The 14,896-nt window shown below is 37.9% G+C and overlaps 2 protein-coding genes across 2 annotated transcripts; both read left to right on the plus strand.

Annotated features, from left to right (window-relative positions):
- mpeg1.3 (macrophage expressed 1, tandem duplicate 3) lies at window positions 1–2,197 on the plus strand. The gene is made up of 2 exons (XM_056464443.1): window positions 1–453; window positions 647–2,197. Exons 1-2 carry the CDS (start codon window positions 4–6, stop codon window positions 2,195–2,197), a joined length of 2,001 nt encoding a protein of 666 aa, XP_056320418.1. The 5' UTR covers window positions 1–3.
- A 4,361-nt stretch (window positions 2,198–6,558) lies between these two features.
- prf1.6 (perforin 1.6) lies at window positions 6,559–13,233 on the plus strand. Its single transcript, XM_056463470.1, has 2 exons — window positions 6,559–7,106; window positions 10,150–13,233. Exons 1-2 carry the CDS (start codon window positions 6,580–6,582, stop codon window positions 11,171–11,173), a joined length of 1,551 nt encoding a protein of 516 aa, XP_056319445.1. The 5' UTR covers window positions 6,559–6,579; the 3' UTR covers window positions 11,174–13,233.
- Window positions 13,234–14,896: the final 1,663 nt, after the last annotated feature.

The following is a 14,896-nucleotide window of genomic DNA, read 5'->3' on the forward strand; positions in this document are numbered from 1 at the left end:
ATCATGGAGTCAAGAGCCTTCGGTCTGCTGATGCTCTGCTATTGTATGAATTTCTGCAACCTTTATCCACTCATTCGTCCAAGTAATGGACTCATTGAGTGTCATAAAAACTCAAATTTGGTAGCCCTGGAGGTTCTGCCAGGTGGAGGTTGGGATAACCTGCGCAACAAAGACATGGGTCGAGTGATGAATCTGAGCTACTCCCTGTGTCAGACCACAGAAGACGGTGTCTATCTGATTCCAGATGATGTCTTTGTTGTTCCACAGAAAGAGAACACAGTGGAAACAAACTCTGAGATCATCATGTCATGGATGGACCAGACAAGCTCCACTTCAAACACTGTCAATGCAGAATCTTCCTTTTTTTCAGTGCTCAATGGAAAATTCTCTGCTGAACACCAGCGTATGAAGACCCACCAAGTGAAAGAGAGTTCTATAACAGCACGGGTTCAAGTAAGTCAAAACAATACCCTAAGAAAATTTAAACTAAAACAGTTTTACATATCTTGGTACTTATCGTAAGAAGAAAATTAAGAAAATCAACTCGTAAAACTATACATATAGCATTAACAGTTCATATAATTAATATCAATTTATATGTTTGCCCAACTTTAGAACACTACTTTCATTAAGTCCTTTTTTTCAGGTACGTAATCATCTCTACACTGTAAAGGCGTATCCTAATTTCCATCTGGACTCCAATTTTGCTCAACAAGTAGAGGGAATTGCAGATGCTATTAAAGACAATCAAACACGTCTAGCAACTTACCTGTCAGAGAAACTCATACTTGATTATGGCACGCATGTCATCACAAGTGTTGAAGCAGGTGCCAGTTTGGTGCAAGAGGATTATTTAAAAATGACTTATATCCTGAAGAATCAGCTAGACTTATCTTCTGTTTCTGCATCAGCCGGCTTTAACTTCTTTGACAAAGTTAAATTAGATCCTAGTTACAGTGGAGGCCAAAAAGCCTCTCAAAACAGCGGTTATCAGGGTAATATCACATATTCTTTAATTCAGAGCCATGGAGGAGCTTTGTTCTACCCAGGCATGACTCTGCAGAAGTGGCAAGAAAGTACGCTCAATAATCTGGTGGCCATTGACCGCTCTGGGCTGCCATTGCACTTCTTTCTCAATCCAACGACATTTCCAGATATCCCAAAACCTGTGGTACACAACTTAGCCTTGTTGGTTTCTCAGGCCGCAGAGCAATACTATAAAGTGAACACCATTCCAGGTTGTGTGAATGTAGATTCCAAAAACTTCAACTTCCAGGCAAATGTAGATGATATGTCCTGTGAAGGTCCTATCACCAATCTTAGCTTTGGTGGCATTTACCAACAATGCACTCCACTGACAGTAGACGGAAACACTATCTGCGATGAAATGGCACAGAAAAACCCAGCCACTGGTGGTTATTCTTGCTCTCAGCAGTACAACACCACACTCTTACGCTCCGAGATAATAGAGAGAGGTTATACTCGTTATGAATGCCAAAACAACTGCCGTTCCTGTGGTTTCTTAGGGTGGTCAACTTGTTGTTCCCAAATATGTAATGATGTTTATTATGTCCGTCGTGCTAAAGTGGACACTCTCTGGTGTTCCTCTACTCAAAAAATCCCAGAGTATTCTGGATATCTTTTTGGAGGTCTGTATGGACCATCGATACAAAATCCGTTTACCAGATCTTATACGTGTCCTCCAAATTTCTTTGTTCAAACAATTCTGTCTAAGGCAATAATGGTTTGTTTGAGCAATGATTATGTCAAAGCAACAAAATCAGCTGTGCCTTTTGGTGGCTTTTTCAGCTGCCAATCTGGCAACCCTCTCTCAAATAGTCCATCTCGTTGTCCGCCTCAGTTCAGCCAACATCTCGCTGCTATCAGTGATGGTTGTCAGGTGTTGTACTGTGTCCAGTCTGGTGTGTTCAGTGGTGGTCAGTTAAAACCGGTTCACCTTCCGCCATATACAAGCCCACCGCTGGTTGGTATGACTGTGACAAACACTGTGGTTGTAATGACAGAAGGTAATGCTTCCTGGCTGGGAGTAGGACAATCAAGGATATGGCAACCAGCAAATCCTGTAGAAATTAATCAAGCGTTTGAGCGGTCTGGAGGGAATAAAGCTGGTGTAACTTATGGCCTGATAGCTCTGATTGCTCTTGTGATGTCAGGATCAGTTGTTTTGACAACATAAGGTCGATGAATAAAAGGTTATTACAGCAACATAATCAATACCTGTAATCACAGAATTGAAATCAAATTGATCAACGATTGAAAAGGTGGTGGGTTTGAAGAATATTTACACATTTTCTTGCCATGAATCTCACTACTATAATCAAAGTACTAGCTGTGGTAGCTTTAAAGTAGTATTAGTGTTAGTAAATTCTTATTTTTTATCTCAACCAAATGAATATACTTCAACTAATCCGCAAAACCAAATTTTCACTGCAAATTTTTTTCTTAAAATGATAAAATTACATTGATTCAAACATTGTATTGATTTTAACTGCACAAATAAAAACAGTCTGTAATTGTTTGATTGCTCTGCTGTTCTTGATTTGTCTTTTAAAAATATTTTCAAATAATAAAAATAATTTGCTTTTGTTGTCCATTTTTTGAAGGTTTATGTATCATAATTTCATAAATGCAACTTTGAAAATGCACTGCAATCTGTTACTGTCTGCACTTCACAAGTCTGTCATTGATTTGGAGTATACTAGCATATTGGTAACCTTAGGGCTAGCATAAGCAAAGCATTCACTCAATGCACTTTTTAGAAAAGCATACATTCAATGCATCACACAATGCATCACAGTGCCACTGAAGTGATCCAAGACTTGTGATGAGATGATGCAAAGGTTTCCACATTCCCGGACCAGGTCGTAGCAGCTGCTGTGGTGGTCATGGAGAAGTAGAGAGCCTGAGACTGATTCCTGTGAGACTCCAGGGACCGCAGAGTCTTCGCTGATGTCCTGTGTTCCCCGGTCTAGACTGCAGCTCTCCACAAGATATTTTGCCATATGAGAAATGGTCGTGCTAACTGAGCCTGGTTTCTCCCGAGTTTTTTTTTTCCCTTTCACTTTCGCCCATTGGTGAAGTTTTTTTTCCTCTGCACTGTTGAATCCATCGATGGATTACTCTTCAGTGTTTGGACTCCCAGCAGTGAATATTAAAACACATTAAACTGAACTGAGATAATCTAAACTAAACTGAACTACACTGTTTCAATTCACTATAATCTTCTATGTGAAGCTGCTTTGACACAATCTACATTGTAAAAGCGCTATACAAACAAAAATGAATTGAATTGAATAATCATAGCCAAATAAATAAATACAGCCAACAGAATAGATTTTAAACTGAGATCTCTGACTGTTTAATCTTATCTGATACTCTAACATGGAGAACTGTTTTAAAGCATATTTCATAAGCTATACCTATTATGAAGTACAATATAATAAACTAATCTGAACATATCTTGAATTGAACACTGATTAAAATTAGAGAATATTTTCAGATTAACCCCAGTTTTTGGTGTCAATCTGGCAAATAGTGGTACTTTCTGCATATTTTCCGTTGTTTATTTAACTGGCAGACAAATTTTCAACCAAAACAGCCAAACTTGTAAAAGAATAATGTTCAGGTAAAGGCAAAATGGAGACCCTTTTTCTTTGAGCTGCAATAATTGATGTTTTGATCACAAAATAACATAATAAAAGGTTTTAGTTTGAATTGCCTTGGTTATTTTGTAAAACAGAATCTTCAATTCTTGAAGATTAAATTACTTCTGAAAAAAAGTGTCTATAGATTGTTCTCTAATTTTGACTTTATATTGATTTGTCATAAAACATATTAATTGTTTAATTGCTTTGCTTTATCCTCACAGTCTCGTGAGAACCACCCCCCATCGGCACAGGTGGCGTGGTAAAGAAACAAAACAAAACAATAAATTCAATTCAAAATCAAGCCAGTCATTGGATGAAAGACAAAAACAAGCCAGAACAAGCCGGAAAGTAAGATGATTATTGGCAAATGGCATGTTGTCACATGGCGTGTCATTTCATTATTAGCACAATTCCAGAAAATTACATTATGGTGAGAACATTTCATAAAAAGAAATTATAATCAAATTAAACAACAATTGGCAAGGACAAGGCGATTGGTATGAAGAAAGTTTTAGTTTTAAAAGAAAAGGAAATGAAGAAAAACAAACAAAAAAAAAAGTTATTTACAAAATTCCTTGCAATGATTATCAATATAATTAAATCAGGGCATTTGTGACCTATTGGTTAGGTAGCTGGACTTGAAAGGTGATTGAAAGGTGTACAAGTCAAAGTAATAGCTGTGGCAGTATAGCAGTGTTAATATATTTTAATGTTTTATCTCAACCAAATGCAAATATGTCAACTAATCTTCAAAAACAAGTTTCTCAATGCAAAATTCACTTAAGAAATGTACATTTGAAGATGAACTGCAGTCAGTCACTGTCTGCACTGCAATACTCATTCATTGGTTTAGAGTCTACTAGCACATTGGTAACCTTAAGGCTAGCATAATAAAATCCAATAAATATATAACATAGCTATGTATAGCCAAAATATGCTCCATATGCAGTACTTAATGAAAATCTCAATTAGGAAATGTATGTATAGTCACTAGTCGCATTTCCACTATCGGGCCAGTGCGAGCCAGGGCTTTAATCGGGCCAGGCCGGGCCAATAGCCCGGGAGGTTGAGAAATGAGGCCGAAATCATGTCGCGTTTCCACTGTCGGGCTAGTTGCTCGCAGCGCGTCACGCAAACACCGCCCCCAGAACGTCCCCCGAATCAAACGTCACACAACCCGTCACACAACCCGCCACTTCAGCGGGAACAAAAAACTCAAATTATAACCACAAACACAACCTGGCATCACTACGAGAGCAGGAAGATGGAGAACACCAAAGCGATTGCTTTTTTACTGTTTGTCCTCATTTCTGCAAACGCCGTCTATTTGCCTCTGAACATTTTCCTCGGCAGAAATGTTCAGAAGAGCCCTGGTGTCCTCAACTGACCAGTACTGTCTGCTATCCATTTTTTCTTCTTCTTAGTGAGTTGATCAAGCGTGATAGCAAAACAAATGTAAGGGAAGAAAGCATCTTGTCACCTCTTTACCTGACAGGAAAACTCCGCCTTTGTACGTAACCCCGCCCCGAAGCCCCAGTTGGCCCTCCTTGGCCCAAGGTATTCGGCGAGCCGAAAAAGGCCCGACGCTGGCGCCAAGGAAGCCCCGCTTTGGCCCGATTACGCCCCGGAAGTGATAGTGGAAACGCGACTGGCCTTGGCTCGCCCTGGCTCGCTCGCTTTAGGCGCGATAGTGGAAACGCGGCTAATGTTTAGTTTAATTTATCCTAACAAAAGTTTAAAGCAGTTTAAAGCATATTTCTGTAAGCTACATCTATCTGAAATATAAATAACACATATCTGAACCGAACACATTTAAATTAAAGAACATATTCAGATTTGTTGATGTTTAATTTCCATATATTGCCAGATGAGACCTATTATCTGTCAGTCAAACATTCTAGTTTTAACCAAAACCCTGCAAAAGCAAGATGTACAGGTAGAGGCAAAACGGAGAACCTTTCATCTGTAGCTAGAGAGGTTGATCATTCTAAATAGTTCACCTTTTCAGTGTCACAAAATCATTTAAGTCTCCCAAAAAGGCTGGTCGTCCACAAAATTCCTCACAAAAAAACAAACAAATGAGATGACAGGATAATACAGAGCACCTCATGGGTAAATGTGAACACTGCAGCTAGAATTTGCTCACCAGGTCAATGCTGAAACTCTGCTAACAGTCTCTATGTTGAATTTCATTGCTGTTATCTAATATTGATAACAAAAAACCCACACCCAAAAAGGTTTTTGAAGTGCCTTGGTTATTTTGTTAAACATTATTTTACTAAAGTGGTAATAACATCAAAATGTCCTCCCATGTTAAAGACTACACTATTTCTGAAAATATCAAGTTTTATAATTTCGATCTTGACGATATAATCAGTGATATGTCCTAAAACTTATTAATCATGACATTCACCTTATCCTCACTCACACAGTCAGATGAAAACCTTCTCCGACTGGGAGATAAAAGAACAAAACAAAACCATAAATTAAATTTAAAATTAAGCCAGTCATTGGATAAAAAAGACAAACAAGACAGAACAAACAAGAACAAGCCAGAAAGTAAGATACTTCTTGCCAAATGGCACGTTTTCAGAAGGCGTGTCTTTAGCAGAATTCCGGAAAATGACACCATGCCAATGCAATTCACATATAAAAAGAGTCAGCATTTTCTGGAGAAAAACATTTAAGGGGACTTTTGAGATTGTTGCATACTCAGTGTGGGTAAGACTTCATTTTAAGTGATATTTGAGGAAATTCAATGCATTTTCAACAAGTAAAAATGCTTTTTTACAATTCAAAGGTATTAAAATATCAACATTTTATAAACAAGCAAAACTATTTGAACTGTGCATGCACTGTACTTAAATTATTCCCCAATCTTACAGGAATTTAACTGTATTTTCCTGTAGACATGGAAACAAATCACTGTGTTTTCCACGTGTTCTTCTACATTTCTCTGAGTTTGGTGCACTGGGACTCAAGTTCAGCTTGTCACACTGGCTCTCAGGCAGAATGTGAAAAAGCTCCATTTGTGCCTGGTTACAATCTGGCAGGAGAAGGCTTTGATGTAGTCAAGATGCATCGTAAAGGTGCCTTTCTGATCAATGTCAAATCATACTCAGTCAACGGTACCTGTACCATCTGCAAGAACCGCTTTCAGGGAGGTCAGATGCAGAAACTCCCCTCAGCCGTGCTGGACTGGCGTATCTTCAGCACTACAGCACAGCCTTCTAGTGCTCTTCATCATTCTGTTTACTCCCTCATGAAGAGTTCAACGTCACTCAATAATAACAACTGGAAAATGGATCTTACCTTGGATGACACAGGAAGGGAGATTTTTGGAGGGAGTCGATCAGATATTGCTCAATTTGCCCATTCTCAGAATGCAAAGGATAAGACAACCTTTGCCCTCCACGAAATCAGCTGTACATACTACAGGTATGTCCTTATGATATTATGACTCATTTGGGCTCTTTTTGTCAGGGTTCTGCCAGTCTTCTTGTTTTGTGGCAGAATCCGGACACTAGCTCTGTCTTGTCCTGTCCTGTTAGTGCTTGGCTCGAGTTTTCTTGGGTCGAGCACTTGTTTTGATTAATGTTTTGTTTTGTCATAGGTGCGCGCGGACCGTGCGCGCTCCCGCTTGATGCGGGCGCGCGGGGTCTGCGCGTCCTTGGGACGCGCGCTCTTGTACTCGTGTTTGTGGTGTTTCGTCAGCATCGCGCTGTTTCATTCTCAGCGTCTCCGTCTAGTTGGTTTCGGTTTTGCTTGGCGCTAAAATGAAACATGCGCGTTGCATTTATGTGAGCGCACGGTAAGGTGTTTTCACTTATCGTGTGCTCGTGTCTTGCGTCTGTTGTCAAAGCACGTGGCTCTGTGTTTACATTGGTCGTGTGCTTTTGTTGTGTGCTTCAGTGTTTTGTCTTGACATACGAACACTTGGTTAATGAGTTCTCTCATTTGCTGCGTGTTCTAGTCTTGTTTTATGTGAGCACCTGGCTTGTGTTGTCTCTGTGTCAGGTGCTCTCCCGTCTATCGTCTAGTCCCACCCTCCTTGTTATCCCATTATTAGTTAATTATGTTCATCTGTTTGTGTATTAATTTACCCCTGCTTATATTCTCCTCATGTCTGCTGTCCTGTACCAGTTCGTCGTGGTATGTTGCCTTATCGTGTGAGTGTGCCAGTCTTGATCCCTGCCAGCCTGCCCTGCCCAGTCTAGTCTAGTTTGGTTTGTCTGTTTTGTTAATGTTTTCCCCCTCGGGGTAGTTTGTTTTGTCATTTATTTTAATTTATTATTAATACAACCCATGTTCTTTTCTGCAGCTGAGTCCTCGCTCCCTTTTCCCTCTACACCGATCGAGACACTTTTATGCATAGAAGTAAACAGAACAATGGAGCTGTTAGAAGCTGGGCTTACAAATAAATGAAGAGAGAGAGAGAGAGAGAGAGAGAGAGAGAGAGAGAGAGAGAGAGAGAGAGAGAGAGAGAGAGAGACTATATATCTTTGTGTATTCCAAAACACTCTGCATTTAAATAACTGCTCTACACACTATGTAATAGTGACCATTTCACAAAATTCCAAGAATTTTTAAAATAACATCTAGCCTAATTACATACTAATAACTAAGTATGTCCGGATCTAATCACGTGATCAGAAATCGGCCCGATCACGTGGTTTCAGACTTAATCAGACTGATCAGGACTCGAATGTGTGTGTGTGTGTGTGTATGTATGTGTGTATATATATATATATATATAATGACATCACTTTGTTGCAGAGACGCTATTGGTTAAATGCTGGCAAAGTAGAACATTGAAGCAGCTTGAAGCGGAAAGCCTGTGGTCTGGAGGTATTATAAAGTTGATAATAACAATATTGCCATAGCAAACTGAGAGATATGTAAACTTGGGATTGACTGCCGGGTATTTAAAGTTATGGTGCTATTTGTTTTTATATTCGATTTTTTTTTTTTATATTTGCTGTTGCACTAAAGTCCAAAAGTGAAGAATTAAGTTATTCATTACTTGATTGTTCAAGCGACCTCACAGAAGTGCTCTGTTTGTTAATGGAGTTGTTGAATGGTTTAATAAGGTGAATTAAATAAAAAATAAGGAACATCCTGCCTCCGTTTCTTCGCTCTTCTTTATTATTTTTATGTATTATAGAAGTATTGGATTGGGTTTCTGTAGATAGTCAAAATCAAACGACTCGGACTCAAGGTCAAAAAAACCTGATCGGGATATCCCTACTAATAACCTCATTCGGATATCAATATGACTTTTAAATGATACACCATGATGATTAAAATCTTTTTTTCTAAAAAGGTTGCAGTTCCCAGGATTAGCATAGATATTTCTCTATTGTAAACAAGCAGGACCTGCTAATGTGTTTGTGCTTGTGTCAGTGTGCAGGTCATTATTTGACAGGAAGTTGATGCTGCCGACTTCCATGAACGCACTTAGCATTTGCAGATTTTGTGCTTTAAACATTCTGTTAGTATAATAATATTCAGTATCTTGCACACACTGATCATTTCTCTCCTTGAGAACTCAATGTATCACCAGCAGATGTACAGGATATAAATACGTACATTTTTTTTCTTTTGGACTTACACATTGCCAGTAGCCAGTGACTTTTTTTATGCTTATTTATAAATCACCAAGCACTAAGATTTTAGCTAAAAATCTTGAATGTTTCTGTTGAGAAAGAAAAGTGCCCCATCTTGGATGGCCTGAGAATTTAAATTTACAGAAAAAAATATGATTTAAGGTAAACAATTCCATTAAAGACACTTTGAATTATGTAGAAATTCACTGTAAAACCCAAAATGTTAAGGTAACTCAAACCATTTGAGGAAACAGACTGAAACAAACCATTTAAGTTTAAAAACTAATCCTAATGAGTACTGTGAACTTAATCCATTTGAGTACACAAAGCAATTTGAGCACAGTAAATCCCAATAAATGAAGAGAACTTAGTCCAACTGAGTACTGTAAAACTCATTAGGTTAAGGCAACTCAAACCGTTTGAGAAACCGATTGCTACAAACCATTTGAGTTAAAAAACTAATCTATATGAGTACTGTGAACTTACTCCATTAATTATTTAACTCATTACCTTCAAGACTGAGTTCAAAACTCTTTTCAAATGAGTAGAACTAACTTTCAATAGATTTTGAGTTAACTACACTCATTTCATTTGATAAAGCTGACTGTTGGGTTTTACAGTGTAGAAAACTACCAAAGTGAGCAACATTACAAGTAAGTCATGCTAAGGGGTACTTTCCCCTTTTCTTTGACTGAATAATTGTATTAAATAACAAACAAACAAACAAACAAACACACACACACACACACACACACACACACACACACACACACACACACACACACACACACACACACACACACACACACAAGGACATTTTGATTTAAAAAGCACACTCACATGATGCTGACAAGAAGTATTTCTTTCTTTTATAGTTACAGAGTACGAGACCACCCAGAGCTCAGCACCGAATTCTCAAAACATCTCCAAACACTTCCAACACAATATGACGACCAAACAAAACACCTGTACCAAAAAATTATCGAAACCTACGGCACTCACTACATACGCCAGGTTCATCTGGGAGGGCGAGTGAGGCGGGTCACGGCTTTTCGCACATGTCTTGCAACCCTGAAGGGCTTCTCGGAAATTGACATCAAACACTGTCTGAACATGGATTTCATGATAAAGTTGGGCTTCCAGCAAGCTACAGCCTCGTTTTCTAGCAAATGTTCTCATATCCTTATGGAAGAAATGGGCATGGGCTTCTACCAGACCTTCATGACACACAAGACAGAGGTGCTGGGAGGAGAGAAATACTTCCCAGAGCTTGTTTTAAACCAAAGCCCAGCTGAAGCTTACTCACAATGGAGAAAGACCTTGCATGACAACCCTGATGTTATGTCATATGCTATTTTTCCTCTCCATCATCTGGTGGCGGATCCTGAAGTTAGTTCCAACCTAAAAAATGCAGTAACTGAATATATTGAAGAGAACATGATTTCTGTAGACCACAAGGAATATGAAGGATGCTCTAAAATATCAAATCTGGATCAAAACTGCTGTCCTTTGAGAGCCGGTCGTGGAACATTAGTAGTGGTTATGATGAGAGCCAAAGGCATGAATGAAGATTATTTTTCATCTTCTGATGGTTATGTGAAGGCATGGTACAATGGTATATACAAGGAGACTGAGGTAATTCTAGACAATAATAACCCTGATTGGAACACCAACTTTAATTTTGGGTCAATTGAGTTTGGTCATCAACTAAAATTTGAGGTTTGGGACAGTGATGTGAACTATGATGACTTTGTGGGGGGATGTGTGACCAATCCTGAAAGTGGGATGCACAAACACAGATGTAAATTACAGAGAGGGATGTTTTATTTCACCTACATCGCTTTTTGTGATGATCACTTGACAGGTACTAGGTGTAGCAGATATTCACCAGAATCTTAAAGGGCACCTATGGTGAAAAATCTACTTTTCAAGCTGTTTGGACAGACATATGTGTAGGTATAGTGTATAGACCGTCATATTGGGGTGATATAAACACACCCAGTACTTTTTTTTTTCAATTTAACAAAATAAAAACGGTGGACCAATTGGAGCGGTTTTCAGACCGACCGCAACTTGATGTAGGAGTGCGGTCCACCCGCCCACTGAATTGATTGACAGCTGCGTATTAACATGTCCCGGTAGTCACGTGTATAATCATATCAACAAGAGAGGACGAAAGCAAAGCAACTAGGAATAAAAGGTCTGTTCAGTTTGCTAGGATCATCAATCATCATCAAACGTGATCAAGAAGAGTGAATTTTACAAGTTTAAAATGTTTTTAAAAAGTGCATGTGTGTAATGAATTACAGCGATTTACTTCAGCTTTAATTCAAGGTGCCCTTTAAGACCTAAAGTGTTAAGAATATTTTTGCAGATTACTTTTACATAGATAAAGGGTGTGGTGTGTAACAAACTAGCATTTGCATCTAATTTTCCAACCAGTATGAAATAATTTACAAATGTGTTTGATTAACAGCTTTTAACTTGACACACGCACGTGAACAAAAGGACAATCATAATGCACATCAAGTTGTTCAAATCTGCCTAACACAAAACTTCAGCAAGCCTATAATCCATGAAGTAGAATTTTCCGTTTCAGTCAAATTTCAGCATCTAACCACATCACAAATGAATAGAGAAATAGTTACATCCAGTACATTATACTCATACGTGCATTTGTATAGCAAACTATGTAAAAAGTGTGGTGGTTTAATAACGACCCTATTTTTTCATGATTTTTTGCGATAAAATTACTGATTTTGTGGTGGTAATTCCCAGAAATTTGCGGACATTTTTGCGATTAAAAATATATATAATTATAAAAAATTCTTTCTCCGATTTCACTCCCTGGAGCATCTGACATCATGTACCTCACTCAGGACATGTGTTAGGGCTTCCCCTACCATAATACACCTAAAACACGGATTGCTGTAAAACTAGTCAATGGCAGGGAGAGTTAAACAAAATCTTTTATTTATATGATGCACATCATAATAGGCATACATGTAAAGCAAAAGTAATGTCCTTCAATTCGGTCACGTCCAGTGGCCATCATCCTTGAACCAATCTCTATTGTAATCTGCTTGCTTTTCTGTCTGTTCCATTACTCCATTTGTTAGATGTTTGCTTAAATTTTTTATTTTTTTTTGCATTCTGAAGCTGTAAATGCACAAAACACCCAATTTGAGCCATCTTATTCGCTCGATTTGCACCACAGGATGTCTAATCGCATCTTTGCATTGACTTCTCATATAAATCACTCGTGCTTCCTCCGCGTCTGCTTGCTGCATAGGCTGCAAAACAATTTTGCCCTACTTTCATGTAATTTAAGGATTGTGAGGGCTCAGGTGAGACGTCATTTTTTGAGAGATACTCAAATACATCATGTGCACTGCGTATGCTACGTCTATAAGTCATGTAAAACAATTAATTGCGAAACGAAATAAATGTAATTTGATTTTATGGTTTGGAATTGGATTTTTAATGAGATTATTTAAAAATGTTTACGATTATTTTGCGTTTAAGAATTTTGTAAGATTGCAAAATATAGCGACATTGTTGATGTTGATGTTGATGTTGATTGGATTCAGTGATCACAAAATCGCAAAAAACTAGGGGGTCCGAATAACTAATATTGTAGCTAATAAAGATGCAAGTGCGCAAAACTAAATTCACTTAACCTTGATGCTAGCTTTTAGCCCTATCAAGATTAATGCTCTGCAACAATCTGTAAACTTTATCCACCATTCTACTTATAGATAGAAACAAATGTTTTAGGGGTACTTTTTAGTGTTATTTTTTTAATCATGTCATGCATCACCTGAGGTGTCTAAGAACTTAAGCTCAACTAAATGTTTAGTTATGCTGGCAAGTAACCTTGGATTATGAAAATAGGTAATGTTAAGAAGCGAAAATGTGCAAGTTGATTTTTGTTATCTTGTAATAAAACAGATTTTTTACTGGCTCTGCAAAGCGTGATGTTTCACCCACTGCACCAACATGTTTCAAATCTTAACGTTATGCTCTGCAGCACTTTAAGCTGAACTTTGAGCACCTGTCTATGCTAATCCAATGTTCATAAATTTTAATTGAGTGGGATTTTTATATCAACAGCTATAGTGCACATCAACCTGTAAACAATCCTAAATAAAAATTATGCAAATATGTAAATTATCTTTATTTAGAAATGTTGCTAAACTTCCGGTGAACGGTTATTGTGACTTTTTTCAATTTTATATAGTTCCTTTAACAGCATCGATGTTGTGATGTAATTAAAATACTGTCAGTTAAATAGATTTCAGCATTTAGTTGTTCAAGCGTAAAACGATATGAAAAGACGTTTACATGCACACAGTTGTCAGTATCGGCAGGCGAGTGCAGAAACACAATTAAAAATACTTGAATAATTCAAATATTTTAAAGACATGGCACAGAAAAATTTAATATAATGCAATGCTTCTTGTCTGGTCTGAGACCCACTTTATATCGTACATCTCTCAGATGGGTAAAAGCACTGATTTTGTAACCGCATACAGTTCACAGGAAGCGCTTGACTCAGGTTACTGCAAAATTAAAAGTCCTTTTGCACACTTCCGCATATACCCTATGTGAGTATTACAAAGTTTTCTTAGGTGGTTCCTGAGTAACATAAGCTCATTTACTTTCGGCACACTGGTCAAAGATTTGTGTGCATGTTCAAGCTGACGTCTAATATCTAAACATTGGATTAAAAAATAAAGTGCTCCCAAGTCTTTCCTGTCTGTCTTTGTTGTTCATATGTTTTAGTTTTGATTTCACTGACACTTTTTGCAGAGGCATGTAAACTGAATTATATGTAAATAATATGTAAATATGATACGCGCATAACAGCAGAAAATAAGAAAAAAATGCAGTCAAAAGTTAAGCTATAATTAAAGCAAAATGAGCTATATGCTAAAATACTTCATCAGAAGCCAGAGATGGAAAGTAACGAAGTACCAATCGCTGTGATTTAGATTCCTAAGCTTTATTACTCTGCCCATACAGGTGCCAAGCAGAAGACTAAACTCACTACATTTTGACAAATTTTGTAGTTCTTGGACAACATAATGTACTTTTGAGGCTTTGTAGTTGTTTAGAATATATATTTTTATTTCTTTGCTGCGTCCTCATGACCTGATAAAAATGGCAGCAGCGTTGATGTATCGAAGCAACAGACTGAAGTGACCCATGGGGCTTCTAGCTTTATAATAGATGTCTATGGCAACAACTCATTCTCAGCCATGCTGATTTCCTCTGTGGTGCTGTCTCCAGCTGATGGCACTGCTTCAATGGAGGTAGGTTTCCCAATTCCTCTAACTCCTCTTCCTCATCAAAGCAGTGCCAGAAAGTGAAACGTACAGAAGCATGAAGTGAAAAGGGAAAACAGAATTGCAAACTCACGGTTGACTAAAAAGCTAATTAAAATGAGCATTGCAATTGCCTTGACAGGTTTTTTAGAGGCTGGTGGATTTAAATTTTTTTTTTTTTTTTTGTAAATAAATATACTGTTAACAATTTACTGTAGAAGTAACTTAGTCGCAGCAGTTTGCCAGTAACTTACTGTAAATCAATTACTGCAAAATACTGCATTTACATTTACAG

The sequence above is a fragment of the Danio aesculapii genome, chromosome 8 (assembly GCF_903798145.1).
Source record: "Danio aesculapii chromosome 8, fDanAes4.1, whole genome shotgun sequence".
Taxonomy (NCBI): Eukaryota; Metazoa; Chordata; class Actinopteri; order Cypriniformes; family Danionidae; genus Danio; species Danio aesculapii.

Coding starts and splice junctions, on each gene's coding strand:
- mpeg1.3 (XM_056464443.1), top strand. CDS start 4: ATGGAGTCAAGAGCCTTCGGTCTGCTGATGCTCTGCTATTGTATGAAT. Junction 454..646: donor CTATAACAGCACGGGTTCAA/GTAAGTCAAAAC, acceptor CCTTTTTTTCAG/GTACGTAATCATCTCTACAC.
- prf1.6 (XM_056463470.1), top strand. CDS start 6,580: ATGGAAACAAATCACTGTGTTTTCCACGTGTTCTTCTACATTTCTCTG. Junction 7,107..10,149: donor ATCAGCTGTACATACTACAG/GTATGTCCTTAT, acceptor TTTCTTTTATAG/TTACAGAGTACGAGACCACC.